Here is a 20,310-nt window from a genome sequence, read left to right on the forward strand (position 1 = left end):
AAGCGCTGCACCTCTCTGGGCCTCAGTTTCCTCACTCGTAACAGGAGATAACAGTACCTTAACCTCCTCAGGATTTGTGAGGATTAAGAAAGGTAATGCAGGATGTGGTACTTAGGTAGGGCTCAATACGTGGTGGCCAGTGAGGCTGTGGCAGTAAGACTGACAATGACAGATACCCCTCACTGAGTCATAACTATGAATAAGGCCCTTTGCTATGTGCTTAGCATTTATCAACTTGAACCTCACTTCCAACTTGTGAGTTAAGTAGTATTATTATTCCCATTTACAAATGAGAAAACTGGGCATAGAGAGGTTGAGTAACTGGTCCAGCCAGTGGGTGTGAATGACAAGGCCAGGATTTGAATCCAAGTGGCTGGCCTCCAGAGCCCATATTGTGAAATGTTCTGCTCTAGTAACAGTAATGGCAAAGGCGATGGACAGCTAGTGATCCCAGCAGTAGTAGAGGTACCCTATTGTAAAGAGTGGCATTGGGTAGCTGTGGTCCCTGCTGAGGCCTCAGTGCTTAGAATCACTCAAGGTCCACACTGCACCTGGCACAGTGTTTAGGGCTTTTTCCGTGTTGTTAAATTTGATCAACACAATCGGGTCCAGCATACAGTGCCCAGACCCTCTTTGCTATCTACAGTGTTTCCCTAGGGTCTCTTATGCCTCTCTCAGATCTCTTTCTAGCTTAGGACTCCTTCTAGCTGCAGAATTAATGTCCCCACTTGGATGTCTCACAGCATCTCAAACTTTACCTGGATAAAGTAAGCTGTCTTGATTCCCTTTAGGGCATATGCTTCCTGCCCCCTGTGCCAGTCATCTCCATCTTGGTCATTGCCCTCCTCACCCACCATCCCTCCAGAAAAAAGCCTAGGAGTCAGCTTTGAGCCTTTATTCTATCAATCATCCAATTCATCTGTAAGGTCTGTTGGCTGTACCCCCAAAGCACAGCCCCCATCTACGCCTGTCCCTCCACCTCTACTACAGCCACCCTCGACCAAGATGCATCATCTCCAGCCTGGCTGCCCATAATAGCTGCCTCCCAACTGGTCTTCCTATGGTGCCTCTTGCCTAGCTAGTATCCAGAGTGATTTTTTAAAAAAATTAAGTTAAATTGAACTATACCTCTGCTTAAAACTCTCCCCGGGTTGCCTCCTGAACTCAGAACCAAGCCTGTACTTTTTAACCTCCTGAACTCAGAACCAAGCCTGTACTTTTTAATTTATTTTTTTAAGATGGAGTCTCACTCTGTCACCCAGGCTGGAGTGCGGTGGTGTGATCTCGGCTCACTGCAACCTCCACCTCCTGGGTTCAAGTGATTCTCCTGGCTCAGCCTCCTGAGTAGCTGGGATTACAGGCACATGCCACCACACGTGGCTAATTTTTGTATTTTTAGTAGAGATGGGGTTTCACCATGTTGGTCAGACTGGTCTCAAACTACTGACCTCGTGATCCACCCACCTCAGCCTATACTTCTTACCCTGCTTCACTCCATCCCTGCCCTCTCCACCCACCCTTCACTCTACTTTTGCTGCAGGGACCTGTTTTCTGTTCCTCTAACATGTGTAGCACTTTCCCACCTCAGGGCCTTTACACTTGCTGCTTCTTTTGCCAGGAATGCCATTTTCCAGGTCTTCACACGACAGGCTCCTCCTTGTCACTCAGGACTCAGTTCAGAGGCCTCCTCCTCAGAGACGCCTCTCCTGACTGCTCCATCTAAAGTAGCTTTCTTCATCATTGGCTAAGACTTTACTTCCTCATAGCTCCTACCACTACCTGAAATTTCTTTTTTTGTTTGTGTGTCTGTTTTCTGCCTCCTGGCTGCTAGAATGTAAACTCCAAGAGATCATGGAATTTGGTCTGACTTGTTCATCATTGCAATTCTCTGAATCTAGAACAATATTTGGCACTTAATAGGCAGTCAATAAATGATAATTGAATTAATGACTGGCTGGTGCATAACTGGCACTCAATAGAAAGTTGTTGGGTAGTCAAGTGAATGAATGAGGATGCAATCAGCCCTGTAAGGTTGCTACTTGTGTCCTACCTTTAAAACTCAGAGGGGTTTAGCAGCGCACTGGCAACCATACAGCTAGGGGCTGGCCTGGCTAGGGTCTAACTCAGGGCCGTCTGACTCTATGCACTGTCCGTACCTGACACCACTGCTTCTGTTTCACATTCTGCAAGCTTCTTCCCCTGGGCCAGAAAATTTGTAACACAGCTCAGCACGTGCAGTATGAGCTTCTGAAGACCAAATTCCCACTTCCTCAGGTATGGGAGCAGCCTGCCATGTTTGGCTTGAACTTCAGAGGCCAAGCACTTCTTGCTCAGGCCAGCTTTCTCCCTACCACTTGCCTCTCAGCCCCCAGCACATATGAACTCTGTCACTTCCCCATGCAGCCTTCTTTGATCCAGGGCCAATGGCCCTCACAAGTCAGAGGGCTGTTGCTGAAATCCACCTGGTCCTTCTTGTGGATTAAAGAGAGAACACAAAGCACAGCACCTCCCAGGGACCTCTGCCTTTGAAAATGTGCCCAGTGTGACACAAAGTGAAGGGAGGTCACAGGTCCCACCTCCTTCCCTCTGTCAGCTGGACCAAGCCTTGATGGGTCAGAATCTTTGGGAGGGGTCTTCTTGGGGGTCGGCCTCACACCTGCTCCCTATTCCCAGCTGCTCCCCGAGTCTGTGCTGTGTCCCCAGACCAAGTCCACCCTCCAGCTGGGCACATGGCATTTCCTGGATGAAACAGACATACACACAGCTCTCCAGTCTGCTCTGGGAAGCTTTGGACTTAAAGAGATCGTCACTCAGAGCTACTGGGCAGGTGGGGAAACCCAGGCTAGCAGTTTCCCTTTCGGGCTTGTATGCCAGCATGATTCTGATAGTGAATTGGACCCCTCCAGACAGCCGTTCATTCAGCAAATATTTACGGACCACTGCCCAGTGGATGAGGTTTATCTGCTTGCAGATGCCAGCCCTTGAGAGTTCTACATGAGAAGAAGAAAGGCCAAAAGGCTTTTAATGCTTCCTGAGTATGAAACGGTTCACTCTGGCAAGACCGCCACCCCTGGCACAGGGCGGGTGTATGGTGGGTACCCTTTGTTCCTGTTTAGCTCAGCCTCCTAAGGAAGAACAGTTTGAGAAATCACTTCCTTAAAATCACCAACATTATGAGGATGTTTCTTAGGATATTCTTGCAGCTTGTGGGAATTAGAACAGAGAAATGAACCTGAAAGTAGGGGGGTGGCTGGGGATGGGGGGTGACTGGGGGTGGGGGAAGGCCTTGGGGGGTCTGAGAGTTGGAGAGCCATTTTATTCTCTCCTAGCCTTTGAGCAGAACCACATCTCAGCCCCCTCAGGCAGCAGGGGACTGGAAGCCCTTCTGGAAGCAGGACTTGACATCCTCAGCAGGCTTCCCTAGGGCGTTTGGGAGGGAGCATTCTCTGGTATGGCTAAAGTGGAAGCTACTTAAAGTAAGTCTAAGAGACATACTAGAAAGATTGGTGTGAGACTCTTTCCGGAAGAGCCTTGTGCTCCATGCTAAGGAATCAGTGATGAAGAGCCACTAAGTGACTGGTGACTTTGTCAGATCTGTGCCTTAGAAAGTTCTCCCCAGCAGTACAGGTAGAAATGAGCTGATGTGAGCAGGAGAGAACTGGGGCACACTTGGTTACCAAGGATCACCTTCAGTGAGGCAGGTCAGAGATGAGAGAGCCTGGACCATCATTTGAAGAGTGACAGAGACGTGGAGGGGTGGGCTGGTGCAGAGGGACATGGGGGCCAATGGTGCGATATGAACAGCAAGAAAAGCAAGAGTGTAAGCTGACAGAGGGGTGGGGACACTCTTCACCGAGCTGGGGAAGGCAGCAAAAAGAGCAGGTTTGGGGAAAATAGGAAGACTGATGTTTTCATGGCCAAGTTCGAAACACATCTTAAAGAGAACTTCAGCACGGTTCACTATCCACATGGTCCTGAAGTTCAAGACAGAGAATGGGGTTGGAGGTGGGGATCAGAGAGTTGTACCCTAGTAGCAATTACAGCCACACAAATGAGAAATTCCAAGAGATGCAAGAAGTCCACAGAGAAGAGGCCGAGCTGGCCCTTCAGTATTTAAGGGGAAGGAGTGGGGAAAGTTAGTGAAGGAAAAGGAGGGAAAGAATCATCATCATTTCAGAAGCTGAAAAAAGAATTGGAAGACTTAAGAGAGTAGTGCCACCAAAAGACATGCCACCCCTGCCCAGGCCCATGCATTACTGTGGTGTGAATGCTGGAAGAGCAGCCTCTCTCTGCCCTGCTGATTCCCATGGAAAGGCCAGCCTTTGCTGCCTGCTGTGCCTGGACACAAAGACACTGGGTTGTGGGCCTTGATCCAACCTGGAAGACCTTCATGAGGGGGAAAGACCTTCATGAGATGGAAGACCTCCATTAGACAGCCCTCATGACTTCTCTCTGGTTTGTGGGGTAACAAAAATGTACGTTAACATCCAGCCCTAGTGTTTCTTATAGAATGAGAGTTCTCTTTGTTCAGGAAAATACTACCTTATACCTAAATATCTTGGATGAGGAAGGCATCAGACTTCAAGGAGATAGCAAAACCAAGAGGAAACCCCAGGCTCTTGTGCCTAAGAAACTGATGCACATTCTGAAATGGGCTCAAGGTGCAGGTGGCATCAAGGCAGAAGAAGCTAGAGAAAGGAGAGAGGGTACACTGCACATCACAGGGGAACCTGGAGCCTGCGAAGACAGAAGCCAGGAGAAGCTTCCTGGGAGGAGGGGCCAAAAGACTTTGCAGCTCCTGGCTGCTCATACTTTCATTTTAAGTCATCTGCATTGCTGAGATGTAAGCTTCTTGCATTGCCATACCTTCCAAAAAGCCTGAACTACATGCAAACGCCTTCATTGGTGGTTTTGTTTTTTGGCTTGTATTTTGTCTTTTGGAGAAGCAGGTCCCAAGAAAAATAGACCCAGTTCCCAACCTAAGTTGGCAGAGAAGAACCAGGAGAAGGGAGGCATGGCAGTGAGTTCAAGGTTCGGAAGAAGTTAAAGCTGACAGATTCCTGGAGATATTAGGAGGGTTAGTGGATTTCCACCATATTAGCATGGGATATTGTTGCAAATTATACTTCACTAAGCAGAGTAATACCCCCATTGGACCAATAACTGGATTACATTTGTTTTTGGTTTTTATTTTGAACAAAATAGCATGACATTTATAGTGCTGCAAAAAAGGAAAAGAACTATGGTTTATATTTCACAACTTAGACACTTGATTTTATTTACTATCATATTTCATATTCTATCATCATGTTACAACTCTGACACCCTCCTTGGAAGATCAGAATGTTAACCAAAACATCCTCAAGGCGGAGGGTGGGTAAGGATGCCATAAGGAAGGGCAGATACAGTAGTTTTCAGGCTGTGGTTAGGCCACGCACCTGTGTGTAGGGGCCAAGGTCTCACCTGATTGGTTTGGTAATTGTATTTTGTCAATTGTGGAAAGAGGCAGGTCCTGACTTAGGAATGGGGTCTGCAGGGGGAAATAGGGGAGGGACAGCAGGGGGTGGGGAGTTGGGGATAGATAGCATGGGGATACATGCCAGATATAGGTGATGGGGAGGAAGGCAGCAAATCACACTGCCATATGTGTACCTATGCAACAATCTTGCATGTTCTTCACATGTACCCCAAAACCTAAAATGTAATTAAAAAAATACAAAAAAAACAAAAAAGGGATGGGTTCTGGGAAGATGGGACTTAGGAAAGCAGGAAAGGGAACTCTAGTTCCCTTATGCTCCACCAAGAAGGATCAGCATGGCCAAGGTCAATTCTATTGGCTGAGGAGAGGTAAACAAAGGCGAAGTCAAGTGGCAACTCAGATTGATTGGTTGTGTCTTGCCTAATGTGAGGGAATTCACAGCTGTGTCTGGACTCAAGCAGAAAGGGTACAATGACTCATTAATTATGTCTGTCATGGGAGTGGGAAGAAGGGAAACAGGTATACATGCCAAGTAATTTTTATCCTTGGTGCCAATACAAAAAGTGTACGCATGTGGCAGGAAGGATCTGCTTATCCCTGGAGCCAGTCTTCTATAGTAATTATAGAAAAGCTTCCTCCAAAAGAAAAAAAAATTAAAAACTTGAACCAAAGGAGGAGCTACTTATTCCAATAACTTCTCAACTCCTGGAAATGCTCCTCCCAGATTGATACATGGATGTTCAGGATCCATGGAATTTAGAGATGAGCGTTACTAGAAGAAAAGAGTGGTCAATAGTGCAAAGGTTTCTTAAGAGGTCAAAAAATACAAGAGCCAAAACAATTCCCATCTGATTTGGCAAAATGATGCAAATATTGTGGGCAAAGGCCAGTCTGCAGAGGAGTAAATGAGAAGGGAAAAGGAGGGATGGGGCCGGATGGAGCTTTCAAGATGCTGAGCTATGTTGATGGCATGGGAAATGTTACAGTGTGATGTGATTGACTGTTTTTCAAAGGTGGTTAAAAATTGCATGTATCACAATCTCAATTTATGTACATATTTGTAATAGATGCATACGTGCAATATGTATTGGAAGAAGATGGAAAGGAAATACATTAAAATCACGGTTAAAACAGCTAGAGGCTTTTTCTTCTTCACTCCCTACTGTATTTTCTAAGCTTTTAAAAATGATCATGTGCTGGGTATGGTGGTTTACACCTGTAATCCCAGCACTTTGTGATGCCAAGGCCAGAGGATAATTTGAGCTCAGGAGTTCAAGACTGGCCTGGGCAACACAGAGAGACTCTGTCTGCATGAAAAAAAAAAATACAAAAATTAGCCGGGCATGGTGATGCATGCTTGTGGTTGCTGGAACTCCAGAGGCTAATGCAGGAGGATCGCTTGATCCCAGGAGTTCGAGGCTGCAGTGAGCCATGATTATGTCACTGCACTCCAGCCTGGAGGACAGAGCAAGATCCTGTCTCAAAAAGGAAGGAAGGAAGGAAGGAAGGAAGGAAGGAAGGAAGGAAGGAAGGAAGAGAGAGAGGGAGGGAGGGAGGGAGGGGAAGGGAGGGAGGGAGGGGAAGAAGGAAGGAAGGGAGGAAGGAAGGGAGGGAGGGAGGGAAGGAAGGAAGATCATGTAAGGAATAGGCTGGCAGTAGGGTGACAAATGTCTCTGCTGCCTGAAACTGAGAGGGTTTCCAGGATGTGAAACTTTCAGGACTAAAAGTGGGAAGGTCCTGGGCAAATATGGACAAGTTGGTCATCCTAGCTGGGAAGCTGAGGCCAAGACAGCATAGAAGAGAGGTGTTTATGGCAGGGAGGGGGTTATTGGAGTAAAGAGATTTTGAGAATATTTGGAGGCCGAGAGGAAGAAACTATTAGATAGGGAGAGAGGCTGAATTTATAGGAAAGAGAAAAGAGTAATTCCTACAGTGAGGTCAGTACAAAAGCTGTTGGGGAAGTGATCTGCCTTCCACAAGAGGAAAGAAGGGTCTGCAATAGGAGGATAAACGATGTTTCTTTTCAGACAGGAGGACTAAATGTGAGGGAAGACTGCTACATATGTTTGTTGATGCAGGGGAAGAAAATGAGGGAGTATACACATGAGGGTTAGGAGGTCAGGTGAGGCTGAAACACCCCTAGAACACCTGGGGACCCTGAAGACCCTGTGTGCTCTCCAGGTTTGGGCTATCTGAAGGGGGTACCCCCCTTCCTGCTGGGGTGTAGCTTTCCCGTTTGAGATTGGATGTCACTGGACGCTCCAGCATCCCCTCCCAGCCACTGCCCAACTCTGTCAGACCCCTCTCTGGCCACCTACCTCTGCAGGAAGGCAGGGGGAAGTCCCACGTGGCACTGTTCTCGGAGCCAGCGTGGCAGGTGAGCACGGCATGGCCCTCCAGGAAGAAGCCAGGGTTGCAGCTGTAGCGGACCTTGTCACCAAGGTTGAAGGTTGAGCCCTGCTGGATGCCATTGGGCAGCCTCCCTGGATTCCCACATGTGTGGCTGGGGAGAACTGTGAGAGCAGAGAGAGAAAGAGACAGGTAGCCTGTGAGTTGGGCTGGAGGCCTGACACCTGGCTTCCTAGCAGTACCTCCCTAGGCCACTTGGGCTTCCTGGAACTCATTTCTTCTGTAAACAGCATTGGCCACTGCTGATCTGCCACTTCTCAAGGCTGTTGATTACATGAGAATGGGTTACTCAGGAGAGGGAGGGGTTAGTCAAAATTTCACACATGAGATTTACAATTGGGCATCCAGGTTTCCTGCCTTTTCTAATGTGCAGTCATGGATGTGAATGACGTCCATCACCATCACTAGAGATGCAACTACAGGAATATCACTTTCCTCTCTTGGGCGTGGCTGCCCTGATTTCAGACTCCATACTCCTTCTCACTAAATACCATGGAAGGGACATAAGGCATGGCATAAGAGTAGGTGCTCATTAAATCCAGTGTCCTTTCTTTCATGTGTGACCCGCCCTGGCAGCCAGAGGGACACTTTGGCCCTGCAGGTTCAGGGGAGTTGAAGAGGTTGGAATAGGCAGCAGAATAGGCAGTAAAGTGGGAAGACCAGAAGTGGGAAGACAAGAACCTGGGTTCTCATCAGCCTGATTTGTTTGAAGGGGAAAATTGGGAGTCAGGGAACACCAGACACAGTGTGTGAGCCAAGCAATCATGGTCAGCTGCAAATGTGCTCTCATGAGGCAGAGGAAATGGTCTTGGGAAAGGTGCAAGAGCACCATGACCTGGCAATAAGGAGGGAGGGAGGACGCAGCTTCCCTGTGTCTGTAAGTCAGTCCCTTGTTCTACCTGACCCAGCTCCCCCTGCCCTCTGCTTTGTACCCCAGAGTTGGAACTGCCTGTGCCTTAAATGTCAACACCTCCCATCATTCCAGGATACCCCCATGGGGTGAGGAGTAGGGGTCTTAGTCATCATGCCCAGACTACCATTTAAGTACCTCTCCATTAATCCACCTGGCAATGATTTATTGAGCCTGTCTCTGGGAAGCCATGCAGCCGGATGGTGGAAAGAGCATACTTGGAGCCACTGTGCTTGAGTTCACTTCCCAGACTGACATCTTACCACCTGTTGGACCGTCAGCAAGTCTTTTAACCTCTATGCACCTCAGTTTCCTCATTTGTAAGACAGAGAGCTCAACAACACCTTCCTTACATCAAATTAATTGTTGCAAGAATTAAACCAGTTCAGGTATGCAAAGTGCTTAGGACAGAGCCTGATGTACAGTGAGTACAACACAAGTGAATCTAAGCTCTCAGTCCAGTGGGTGGTGTGCACAATTAATGCACTCTAAGTGTTATGATGGGACAGGGACAGGTAGGGAACCAAACCCAGCTGGGGGAGAGGTCAGAGGTCATTCTTTACCTGTGACAAGTGAGATGAGCTAGATGAAAAGCTTTACCTCCATCGCCCTATCCATTGGCCCAGCTTAGCATTTCCCATGATCCTGCACTGCTGTCTTACTTAGCATTTCTCATATTCCCCTGCTGCTGGCTTATTTTGTGTTTCCCATGATCCTGTACTGCTGCTGGCTTACTTGGCATTTCTCATGATCCCATGTTGCTGGCTTACTTGGCATTTCCCATGATCCCCTGTTGTTGGCGTACTTGGTTCTTCCCATGATCTCCTGCTGCTGGCTTACTTGGTGTTTCCCATGATCCTGTACTGCTGCCGGCTTACTTGGCATTTCCCATGATTCCTTGCTGCTGGCTTACTTGGCATTTCCCATGATCCCATGCTGTTGGCTTAGTTGGCACTTCCCATGATCTGCTGCTGACTTACTTGATGTTTCCCATGATCCTGTACTGTTGCTGGCTTACTTAACATTTCCCATGATCCCATGCTACCAGCTTACTTGGTGCTTCCCATGATCCCATGCAGCTGGCTTATAGCAGAAGCAATGACTGTGATGTGTATGTGTTTATGAGTGTTGGGGGTGGGAGAGGCAGGTCAGGTAAACATTTGGAGAAAAAAGCAAGCTAAGGTGAGGGGAGGGAGCCAACCAGGGGAAATGAGCTGAGAACTGGTGTAGAACTAACGTTTCATTTTCCGCAATGAGACGCAAAGACCCAATTTAATTAAATTACTAATGTCAAATTTTTAATGAACCTGCTTCTGCTTTGGGCTTTCTTCCTTTGAAATTAATGACTGGAACGTCACTATAAATAAAAGTCGATTCTTCTTAAAAAGTCACTCTCAGACGCTCACTGCTCTTTAGTTAATGAGCTGTTCACTCTGACCTGGCACTTCCATTGGGACCTGGGTGTAATGAATGGGTCTCATTTCCAACCCCACCTGCTTTTTAATGCCAAGCTCCACTCCTGAGAGGTCCCATAGTGAATAGAGAGAGGGCAGACTTTGCGCTCAGAGAGACCTGGGTTCAAATCCCAGCTCTGGCTGCACAATCTTGAGCTGTAAACTTTTCCTCACTGGGCTTCAATTCTTCTAAAAATGGGGATACTTCTTCATCCTGGAAGGATGTATTCACTGGCTAGGACTGCTGTAATAAAGCACCACGAAAGCCGAAAACAACAGAAACTTATTTTTTTACAGTTATGAAGGTTAGAAGTTTAAAATCAAGCTGTCAGTAGAGCCATGATCTTTTTGAAACCTGTAGGGAAATCTTTCCTTTTCTCTTCCTAGTTTCTGGTGATTTGCTGGGAATTTTTTGGTCTTCCTTGGCTGTAGATGCATCATTCCAATCCTGCATCTTCACATGGTACTCTCTGGCTTTGTCTCTGTGTCTGAATGTCCCCCTTTTATAAGGACACCACTCATACTGGATAGGATACATCCTAATGACCTCATCCTAACTTAATCATCTACAAAGACCCTGTTCCAAATGAGGTCATATTTACAGGTACTGGGGGTTAAGCCTTCAAGATATCTTGTTGGGAGACACATTCAACTCATCATAGGGCTGATATGTAGATTAAAATTCGACTTATCATACCTACCCTTGAGTGCCTAGCATATTTCAGGTCCTTGACTAAAAGCTTATTTTACTTTTAGTCCAGGACCTGAAACATACTAGGCACTTTATCTTGTGGGATATGTAGTATCCTCATTTTAAAGGTTAAAAAAAAAAAAGAAAAGCAGGCACAGAGAAGTTCATTCCCTTGCGTGTCTAAGGCCACACAACTAGAAAATGGCAGAGCTAGGTTTCGGACCTCAGTCTTTCTACCTCCATTGTTCAGCACTCTGGAATGTGAGACTGCCTCTGACAGAGGCAAAGCATCCAAGCATATAGTGGGTGCTTAATAAACAAGAGTTCCCTTACTCCTTTCATCCTTCTAGGCACTGCAATAAGACGAAGGGAGATTACCTGACTGTCCCGATTTAATTGTCTGATTTTTTTCCCAATCTGGTTTGCCAATCCTGTACTTTTTAATAATGTTAAGGGCAACATTTAAAGTGTGGTCTTTTGTTATGTGTCTAATGTGCAACTTGCTGGACAGACATAGGAGACTGGAGATAAGCTACAAAGCGAATCCTTTCTAAGGCACCATTTCTTTGATTTTTTTTTAAGATTGTCCATGTTTTTTTTTTTAGCACAGATAGTGTAACTGTTCATGCTCTCCCATCTATAAAGCTTCCCTTTGATTGCTTACAAAATGAAGAAGGGGATATTTACATCCAACGCAGCCCAGAACAATATTATTAAAGTGGTGTCTGACATTGAACAATTCTATTGTAGATTAGCTGTGGGGAATTTTTGTCCCTTCTACAAAGCCCGACTCTTGCCAATCAACATAATATTCTCAGTGATTGTATGACAATGAATCTCCTCTGTGCTTGAAGTGCAGCAAAAGCTACCTCATGCCTTCTTTTATTTTTAATTTGAGACTTTGGTTCCCATATTATAATGAAGAGTCATTTATGCTCTCTGGACATGCACCCGCCATATGTTTTGATTTCTTATCTTCCATCAAGTAACTTGTTTCATCTCCATGGCCATACGATTGACACCAAGTGGTAGTCTAGTTGTGAAGAAGAATTCAGAGAGAAGGATTTAGTCTTCCCACAATCCTCCTCAAGGAAAGAAGAGAAGGTGCTGCCTGTGTGTGTGAGTGTGTGTGTGTGTGTGTGTGTGCCTGTGTGTGTGATCTGGGAACAGTAGGTAGGATCAGGGGAGGGAGGAAGAAAAACTACTCTTTTGTGAGTCCTGGATCTGTGTTAGACACTTCTACATCATATATTAGCTTACTTAATCTTTACAACTCCCTTATTTGTAGCAGTCTGGCCTTTTAAACATAATTCACTGCATACTTACTCTGTGCTATTCTTAATGTCAAGTGCTTTTCATATATTTCCATCCCCAAAGAGTTGTCTATACTTGCTGTCTCTATTTCCTCTCCACTCAACTGATATATAATTATATTTTATTATATGTGAGATATATAATTATATATTTTATGTAATATGTCATACATAAAGTTAACATACATCATATACTACATATGAGATATAATTTTTGCTTGATACATTCTTTTGTTTACTGTTTGTCTCACCTTGCTACAGTGTAAGCTCCATGAGGACAGGCATTTTTTTGGTCTTTTTTGTTCAATGCTGTGTCTCAGTTCCCAGAACAGTGCCTGATGTATAATAATACCTTCATGAGAGTTTACTGAGAGACTTTAATAATCTCACTTAATCTCCCAACAACCTATTGAGAGAGGTGCTATTATAATCATCCCTTGTTGAGATATGCATGGTTGCTAGAGATGTTGGGGCATTTATCCAAGGCCACACAGCTCACTGCAGGGGCACAGGGGGATTTCCACATCACTGCCTAGGAGTCCACATTTCTGCATGCACTAGGCCATTCTTGCATTGGCCATTCCACATGAAGTCCATAGTGACTAGCGTACCTTGAAACATCCTCACAAGGAACTCACGCACATGCTCCTCAGGGAGAGGATCTGGGGTAACAACCAGGCAAGTTGACCTCTAGGTTGGTCCTGTAGATTTCCTGCTACCTGTCCACCAAACAGAGGCAGGGGTACCAGGGCCTCAGATGGAGGATGCCACCCACAACTAGTCAATGGGCCCTGCCCTGCTGGGCTTTGCTCTAACCATTGTCAGGCAAAAGGCCTTCACCATAAGCCTATTCTTTTAACTGCATGTTTGTGATTTTGCAACGTTCAGCATCAGAGTCACGTGGAAAGTTTTATAAAGATACTGATGCTTAGACCCTGTCCCTAAACCTACAGAATCATAATATGAGAAATAGAGCCTGAGCTGCTCAAGGAGACTGAAAAGCTGAGATTGAGAACAACTCACAGTAACCTAGTCATGTAAGTTATATTCCACTAGCCCAGCTCGGTTTACCTCTCTGAGCTTTAACTGCTCAATCTCCAGGACCTTTCTTGTTTTTAGGTTTTTGCTTCTGAGAACAGCAAACCCGGCTTCTCTCCTGGAGTTTCCTGTCCTCCATAAATCACACTAGCCCTACAACTTCCTTCTCATTTGAAGACCCTCATGGTCTCTTCCCTAGACTTCTGCCCCCAACCCTGATCTTCTCACTGCTGACCCTGTCCTCTCCAATGCATTGTCCCCAGTGATGCTGGAGCTGGCATTCTAGAATAATTCACCATGGCCCTGCCCTATTGACTGTGCCAGGAGCCCATATTATGAAAGTAAGTTCCTTACCACCAAGGCACAGGCAAACATAGAACCTCTGGTCTTTTGGGTGACTCTCATGAGAATACATAATGATTTGGAAGATTAATATAAAATAAGCAAAAGGAAATACAAAGAAAACCATAAGAACCACTCTGTTGCCATCAGTATAAATTAAAGCTTAGGCTAGGCAGCCCCCATTCTTGTGATCCGACTCTTTTTTTTTTTTTTTTGAGACAGAGTCTCGCTCTGTTGCCCAGGCTGGAAGGCAGTGGCACGATCTTGGCTTACTGCAACCTCTGCCTCCCGGTTTAAACAATTCCCTGCCTCAGCCTCCTGAGTAGCTAAGATTACAGGCACCTGCCATCATGCCCGGCTAATTTTTGTATTTTTAGTAGAGACGGGGTTTCACCATCTTGGCCAGGCTGGTCTTGAACTCCTGACCTCGTGATCCACCTGCCTCAGCCTCCCAAAGTGCTAGGATTACAGCCGTGAGCCACCACGCCCAGCCGTGATCCGACTCTTGCTTATGTTTTCCGCCTCCTCTAATCTTGTCCTCTCTACCCTCAGTACTCTAAACCACAGGCTCCCCAAGCATTGCTTCCTTTTCTCTCAAATTCTTCATCTGGCAAACTCCGTCAAAGTACCTCCTCTGTAAAGTCCTCGGTGATACCCTTGATGTCTTGTATAACCCATAAGATCCCACAAGAACACACCTTGATTGAATATAAATACTGTCACAATGTCATTGGCAATTGGCTCTCAGAATCCTGAATCTCCTGGTCCACTAACTAGGCAGGCTCCCTCTGCTCACGTTGTTAATGTTGCAATCTCACAATCCCACGTTTTACATGACTGGGGTTTTCTGGACTCCACCTATGGAGTTATGTGGGGGTTTCCCTGCACTTCAATTCCTGCACTTTGTGTACGTTGTAATTCATTTATTCATCCATTTATAACACCCTGGCTTCCAGACAGGAGCTGAGCCTGCTTGTAATTATTTCTATAGGTATCTATTTTCATCTCTGGACTCCTTGAGGGGCAGGAACAGTGTTGTATTCTTTATATATCTAGCATTTGATTTCATGTCTGGCAGAAAGAGAGTGCTTAGTTGAAGCTGGAATGTGTTGAGTGAATTAAATCTATATGTATACATAATAAAATATATATTATGTATTAATCAGAATTACATACACACACACACACACACACACACACACGAAGCAATAAACTAGTGTAAGAATTGGCAAGCATTTTCCATACAGGGGCAGATAGTAAATATTTTTTGGCCTTGTAGACTATACTGTCTGTGTCGCAGGGACCTGACTTTTCCATGAAGTATGAAAGCAGCCACAGGCAAATATGTGTTCCAATCAAACTTCAGTTTATAAAAGCAGCCAGCTAACCCACAGACCACAGTTTGCTGACCCTGAACTATTCCTTATTCAGTTATGTACTTATGTTAGGCATATGATTCATAGCTCAGGAACCATCCCTCTCCTATGATAAAAACAAGTGAGGAAAGGTCAGATTTGATGGGAGTCAAGGATGGGAAGGGACTGTGAGGAGACTGGGCTGCACCTGGGTGGGTCCTGGACAGAGGTGACTGGCAGGTACTGGAGGGGACAGGCAGGTGGCACTTGAAGATTGAGACCTACATCAAATTTCCTTTTCACTACCATTTGGCCCTGGGGACAGGTGGGCATTGTGCTGGTTGCAGGAAAGGGCTTGTGTACTTACAGCCCCCACACTTCCCCATTAAAATAGGATTCATTTTTAGTCTTCATAGCTAATCTTTAGGTTGGTAATGACAACCCTCATTTTACCAAAGAGAGAGTTGCATTTAGAGTCCTGAAGGGTCACTCAGCTAGTAGGAGTAGTGAAAGTGATAACAGTCACGGTTTGAGTGTTTACTATGAGCAGGGCACATTGCTCAGCATTCTTCTATTTCATTTTACCTGGACGGAGGTACTACCACTGTCCCCTTTTTAAAAGGAGGAAACAGGAACAGCTGACCTAACTCTGACCCAGGCTACACTGCAGGTTGAGATCAAAGCTGAGGTTGAAACCCAAGTTGTTTGATCTAAGGGCTGTGCCCATTATCATGTTGTAATCTGGGTCTCCCAGGATTCAAGGCCTGTGTGTTTCACTGCTTCCCCAGTGTAGAGTCCCTGCTCAGGGTACCTTCAGAGTTCCTCTCCTTGCCAGGCCTAGAGCATGCCCAACCCACACCCGGTCAGAGTTCTCCTTGGTCCCTTTCTTCCAACCTGGGCTAGCTGGGGCTGCAAAGACATCCATCATCACACCAGAGGGGCCACAGAGAGGCTGTCAGAACTCTCCTGGTTGCTTTCTAACCACAGAACCCATGGCTTCTTCTCTTCCACCTGGGATTCTTTAAAGAAGCAACACCGAAAGGGAAACATCACAGGCCCCAGAATACAGCCCTCAAGTAAAATACAGGACCCCCAGTTCATTGTGAATTCCAGAGAAACACAAATGCTTTTGTAGTATAAGCATATCCCTTGGAATATCTGGAATATACCTATACTAAAAATACTCTGTTATTTAATTTCTTGTATTTTAATTTGCCAATTTGGGCAACCCTGATCCAGAGGGAAGAGGTACCTCTTGTGCATCAAAGATTTCAACCTCTTAAAAAGTTGGAGCCATTTATCTTGGAAATGGGGAAGAGGAGAAATGGAAGAGCTAGACCCTGCCTTTAAGGACTTTAATATTGAGCTGGGAGAGTGGATGCGGAGAGGGAAGTTTCAGAGCCTCCTAAGGTAAGACCCGAGAAGGTTTGGGATTCAGCAAGATTGTAGGGGAGCATGAGCCACATTGCCTCCTTTTTTCTCCTGTCACTCTCTAAGGGAAGTTTGGTTTTTCCAAACTAATAACATGCTGCTCCTGTTTCAGGAGACTGTGGCATGTCTTGGTCCCTTGGAGGAAGAGCATGAGGCTGGCATCAGGTCCTTCACCCTGCAGCCTATGTGAACTTCTCCAACATCTGCCCACTGGTCCCTGCTCAGCCCTCCCTGCCCCACGGCACCCCCAGCACAGGGATGCTAAAACAGAAAAACACATGGAAAATCAGTGGTACCCTATGGTGAAACATGGCAAAATACTGTTAGCATTAAGCTTAGACTAGCTAAATATGCAATTTGGGCTAAATTTGATTAATTGCATAGTGGGGTTGAAAAATGTTTTCCAGTGTTTCCATAATACACTGGCAGAGAAATAAATTTAATGAGAAAAACAGTCAGTGTGTAAGGTAATTTTGAAAAATACCACAGAAACTCCCTCCTCTTGAAGCAACCAGTGCTCACAAGTTTATTAGAAGAGTTTTTGCAGGAGAAACCTGCTTAACCTTCCTTAATCCAGAATTTTCAAAAATTTGACCACATAATCACTCCCCTGACTTTGGAACTTTTCTCTCAGTAATGCCTAATAACCTCTGAATTGTTCCGTGAAACACATTTTGAGAGATATTGGATTCTGGGATAAGGTAGACCTGAGTTGCTTTACTTTCCATATTAGTCATCATGATAATAAAACAATAGCAAAGGTAATTGGCACTTACATAGGACTTTCCAGGTTAATGTGAAAATGTTTTGTTTTTTTTCACAAACATGTCTCCCACTGGCACATACAAACAACTGTTTGTTCCGGGGGCAGGGTTGGCCTAGGGCCTTCCATGAACCATTGGTTAGTAACTTGTGTTGGTAAAATTAATTCTTACCCAAGAGGTAAACTTATCACTTCCACACAAATGTAGCATGTTAAGGAAGGACAAAGAGGACAAAGAGATACTGACAACTCTTTTTTTTTTTTGAGCTGGAGTCTCATTCGCCCAGGCTGGAGTACAGTGGCACAAAGTTGTCTCACTGCAACCTGCACCTCCCAGTTCAAGGGAGTCTCCTGCCTCAGACTCCCGAGTAACTGGGATTACAGGTGCATGCCAACACTCCAGGCTAATTTTGTGTGTGTGTATTTTTAGTAGAGACGGGGTTTTACCATGTTAGCTAGGCTAGTCTCGAACTCCTGACTTCAAGTGATCCACCTGCTCGGCCTCCCAAAGTGCTGGGATTGCAGGCATGAGCCACTGCTCCCGGTTGCCTGACAACTTTTATAGCAGGGTATGTTTTCTGTTTGTCTGGGGCAGAATGACCCTAAGGATTTGGAAGGTTTATAGCCAGGGCTGCCATGTTTGGTCCATATCCCTGCCCAGCAGCAGATAGAATGTTATCTCTTATGGTCTCAGCCCTGAACCAATCCCGGCAAAGGCGCTCAAAGTGGAGGAGGCTCTGAACCCAGCTGGAGGGTCCTGCCTTGGGGCTGGGGTTTATAACTATCAGTAAGGCTGCTCACCTGGGGTGTCACTCTATCCCTGCCAGGACTGTCCCAACAGACTGCATAAATGACCTTGTTATCTCCTTAACCTCCCCCAGGGTGGGAGCCTTGTTCTGGCCCAGGCTCTACAGCCCCTGCCCAAGGCAGGGTCTTAGTCCCCTATATTCTGCTGGCTGGTAGAGAAGTGTTTCCTTGAGGACCAGCATTACTTGGGATGCCCATGGTGATGTCCCACTCACCAACTAATCCTTGGACAACAGAACTCTAGAGCTCCTATTTCCTCCACTTGGCTCCCCTCACAGGGCCCTGAAGCCACAGCACACCTCAGAGCCATCTCTCTTCTTAAGGCAAGAGACAGTGGAACTTGTTTTCTACTGGAAGAAGCACAATGTTCCCAAGGCTCCAGACTCATGGCCTCTCTCCTTCCAAGAAGAGTTAGACAGAGGAGCCCAAAGGGGAACTGAGGAGAAGGCATCTGATCACCATCACCCATCTGATTCTTGTACCTGCTGTGAAAGATGGTGAACACAGCGATTACAAAAGACAGGGATTCAAATTATATACACTATCATGTCATCTGGAAATAGGCATGGTTTCATAATTCCCTTTCCCATCTGTATGTCCTTTGTTTTCTTTTCTTGCCTTGTTGCACTGGATAGAATTTTCATCACCATGTTAAATAAGAGTGATAAGAGTGGATATCCTTTTTGTCTGCAATCAAGCAGATGGCAGGTGCACCCGGGTTCTCGTAGGGTGTCCTGTGAATCCTCATCCTCCTCACTTTCTCTTTAGCATCAGCACCATCACTTACTGACCACTTCTATGACCAACTTCACATTTAACCCTGTCTCATTTAATACTCATAATAGCACTGAAGTGGATACTGTGCCCATTGGACAGGACAGGAAACTGAGGTTCAGAGAGGGTGAGTCACTTGCTCACATTCACACAGCATGGAACCAGGGGAACTGGGAGGTATGCTTAGTCAGGCTGCAACTTCCTTCTTAGCAGCTGTAGAAGTGAAGGAAGGGTAGGTGAGTCACAAGACTATCTTGCTGGCTATGGAGTCTGCTTTGGAGCTTTGTTTCCCACAGGTTCCCCTAACTGGACCAGAAATTGGTGCTTGGTAAACATTTTGTAGTTTGAGGATCAGGAACAGTGGGAAAGGAAAGCCCCTGCTTCATCCACTCATTTTCACTCATCGCTGGAGCCCAACTACTTCTCCAGAGGCTTCATCCATTGCTCAGGCCCCAGGACTAGCCCCTACCCTATCTCAGCTTCTCCTCTTGGAATTGCAGATAGCCTCCTCATTCTTCTGTCTTCAGACTTGCTGCAATCCAACCCATTCTCTAAACAACTAGTAGGATTATGGCTCTTCCCTCCTAAAAGTGCTTCAGTTGGTATCAAGCTCTAGAATGTCACTTAAGGTTCTCCAGGAGCTAGTGTCACCAATGTCTTCAACTGTACCCCGTCTCCTCCTCACACCCAATGTTCCAGCAACACAGCTCTCCTTATATCTCCTCAGCAGAGAGAGAGGAGAGAGAGAGAGAGTGTGTGTGTGTGTGTGTGTGTGTCTACAGTCATGCTGGTACGTTGGTGTTACATGAGCATGTGTGTGTCTATATATGCATGTAACCTGCATAAGTATAAAATGTGTGGGTATGTGGATATGTGTACAGACATGGCATATGGCATGTGGGTATTTAGGCAGGAGAGCTTGTTGAGGACGGGCATCAAGGGAAACGTGATTGAGAAGCCAGTGGTTGGCATAGTTGGGCAAGATGACATTTACAGCAAAGGCTAGGCTACTGACAGCCCCAGGAAATCAAGACCTGGGAATCAGGTGTTACTAGGCCCTGAACTTCCCCAGGTGAAATCGAGGGAGCTGCACTCCCCACTCTCCAGACCTGGCCTGCAACTGTCCTGGGGCACAAGTCATATGTACAGAGATGAAGCCTTATGCCATGTCCCTGGGCATCATGTCTCTCTCCTTCCTATTCAGCAACGGATTGGGATGAGAGGCCTCCAAAGAGCTTGCATCTGTCTTCATGTCTCTGAAGAGCCACTGTTGACCTGATCGTTCCACCATTGTGATTGTTCACCAAAGATAGAAAGCTGTTAATTCCAGCTCCTAACTGATTACAGCATTGAATCAGGCATCATCCAGAACCTTGGGTGTTTTTCTAGACATCTGAGAACCCCAATTTCTCTTTCTCCTTGGTCCTCTATCTGACAATTTGACCTACAGTCATTTCTGACTGACATTGGCCAAGTCTCCAACCTTCCACCCTCATTTCCCAGGCCAATCCATTAGCACACATCTCCAGGGCTGGAGGGGGGCT

The 20,310-nt window shown here is 46.0% G+C and overlaps 1 protein-coding gene across 1 annotated transcript in view; it reads right to left on the reverse strand.

Moving 5' to 3' along the window:
- Positions 1–20,310, reverse strand: part of CSMD2 (CUB and Sushi multiple domains 2) — a 616,469-nt gene that overhangs the window by 396,466 nt on the left and 199,693 nt on the right. Inside the window, exon 4 of the mRNA XM_064363669.1 lies at positions 7,798–7,992. Within this exon, the coding sequence (XP_064219739.1) occupies positions 7,798–7,992 (195 nt within the window). The remainder of the gene's footprint in view (positions 1–7,797; positions 7,993–20,310) is intronic.

The sequence above is a fragment of the Aotus nancymaae genome, unplaced genomic scaffold (genome assembly GCF_030222135.1).
Source record: "Aotus nancymaae isolate 86718 unplaced genomic scaffold, 86718_ANA_hifiasm-v0.15.2.pri h1tg000053l, whole genome shotgun sequence".
Taxonomy (NCBI): Eukaryota; Metazoa; Chordata; class Mammalia; order Primates; family Aotidae; genus Aotus; species Aotus nancymaae.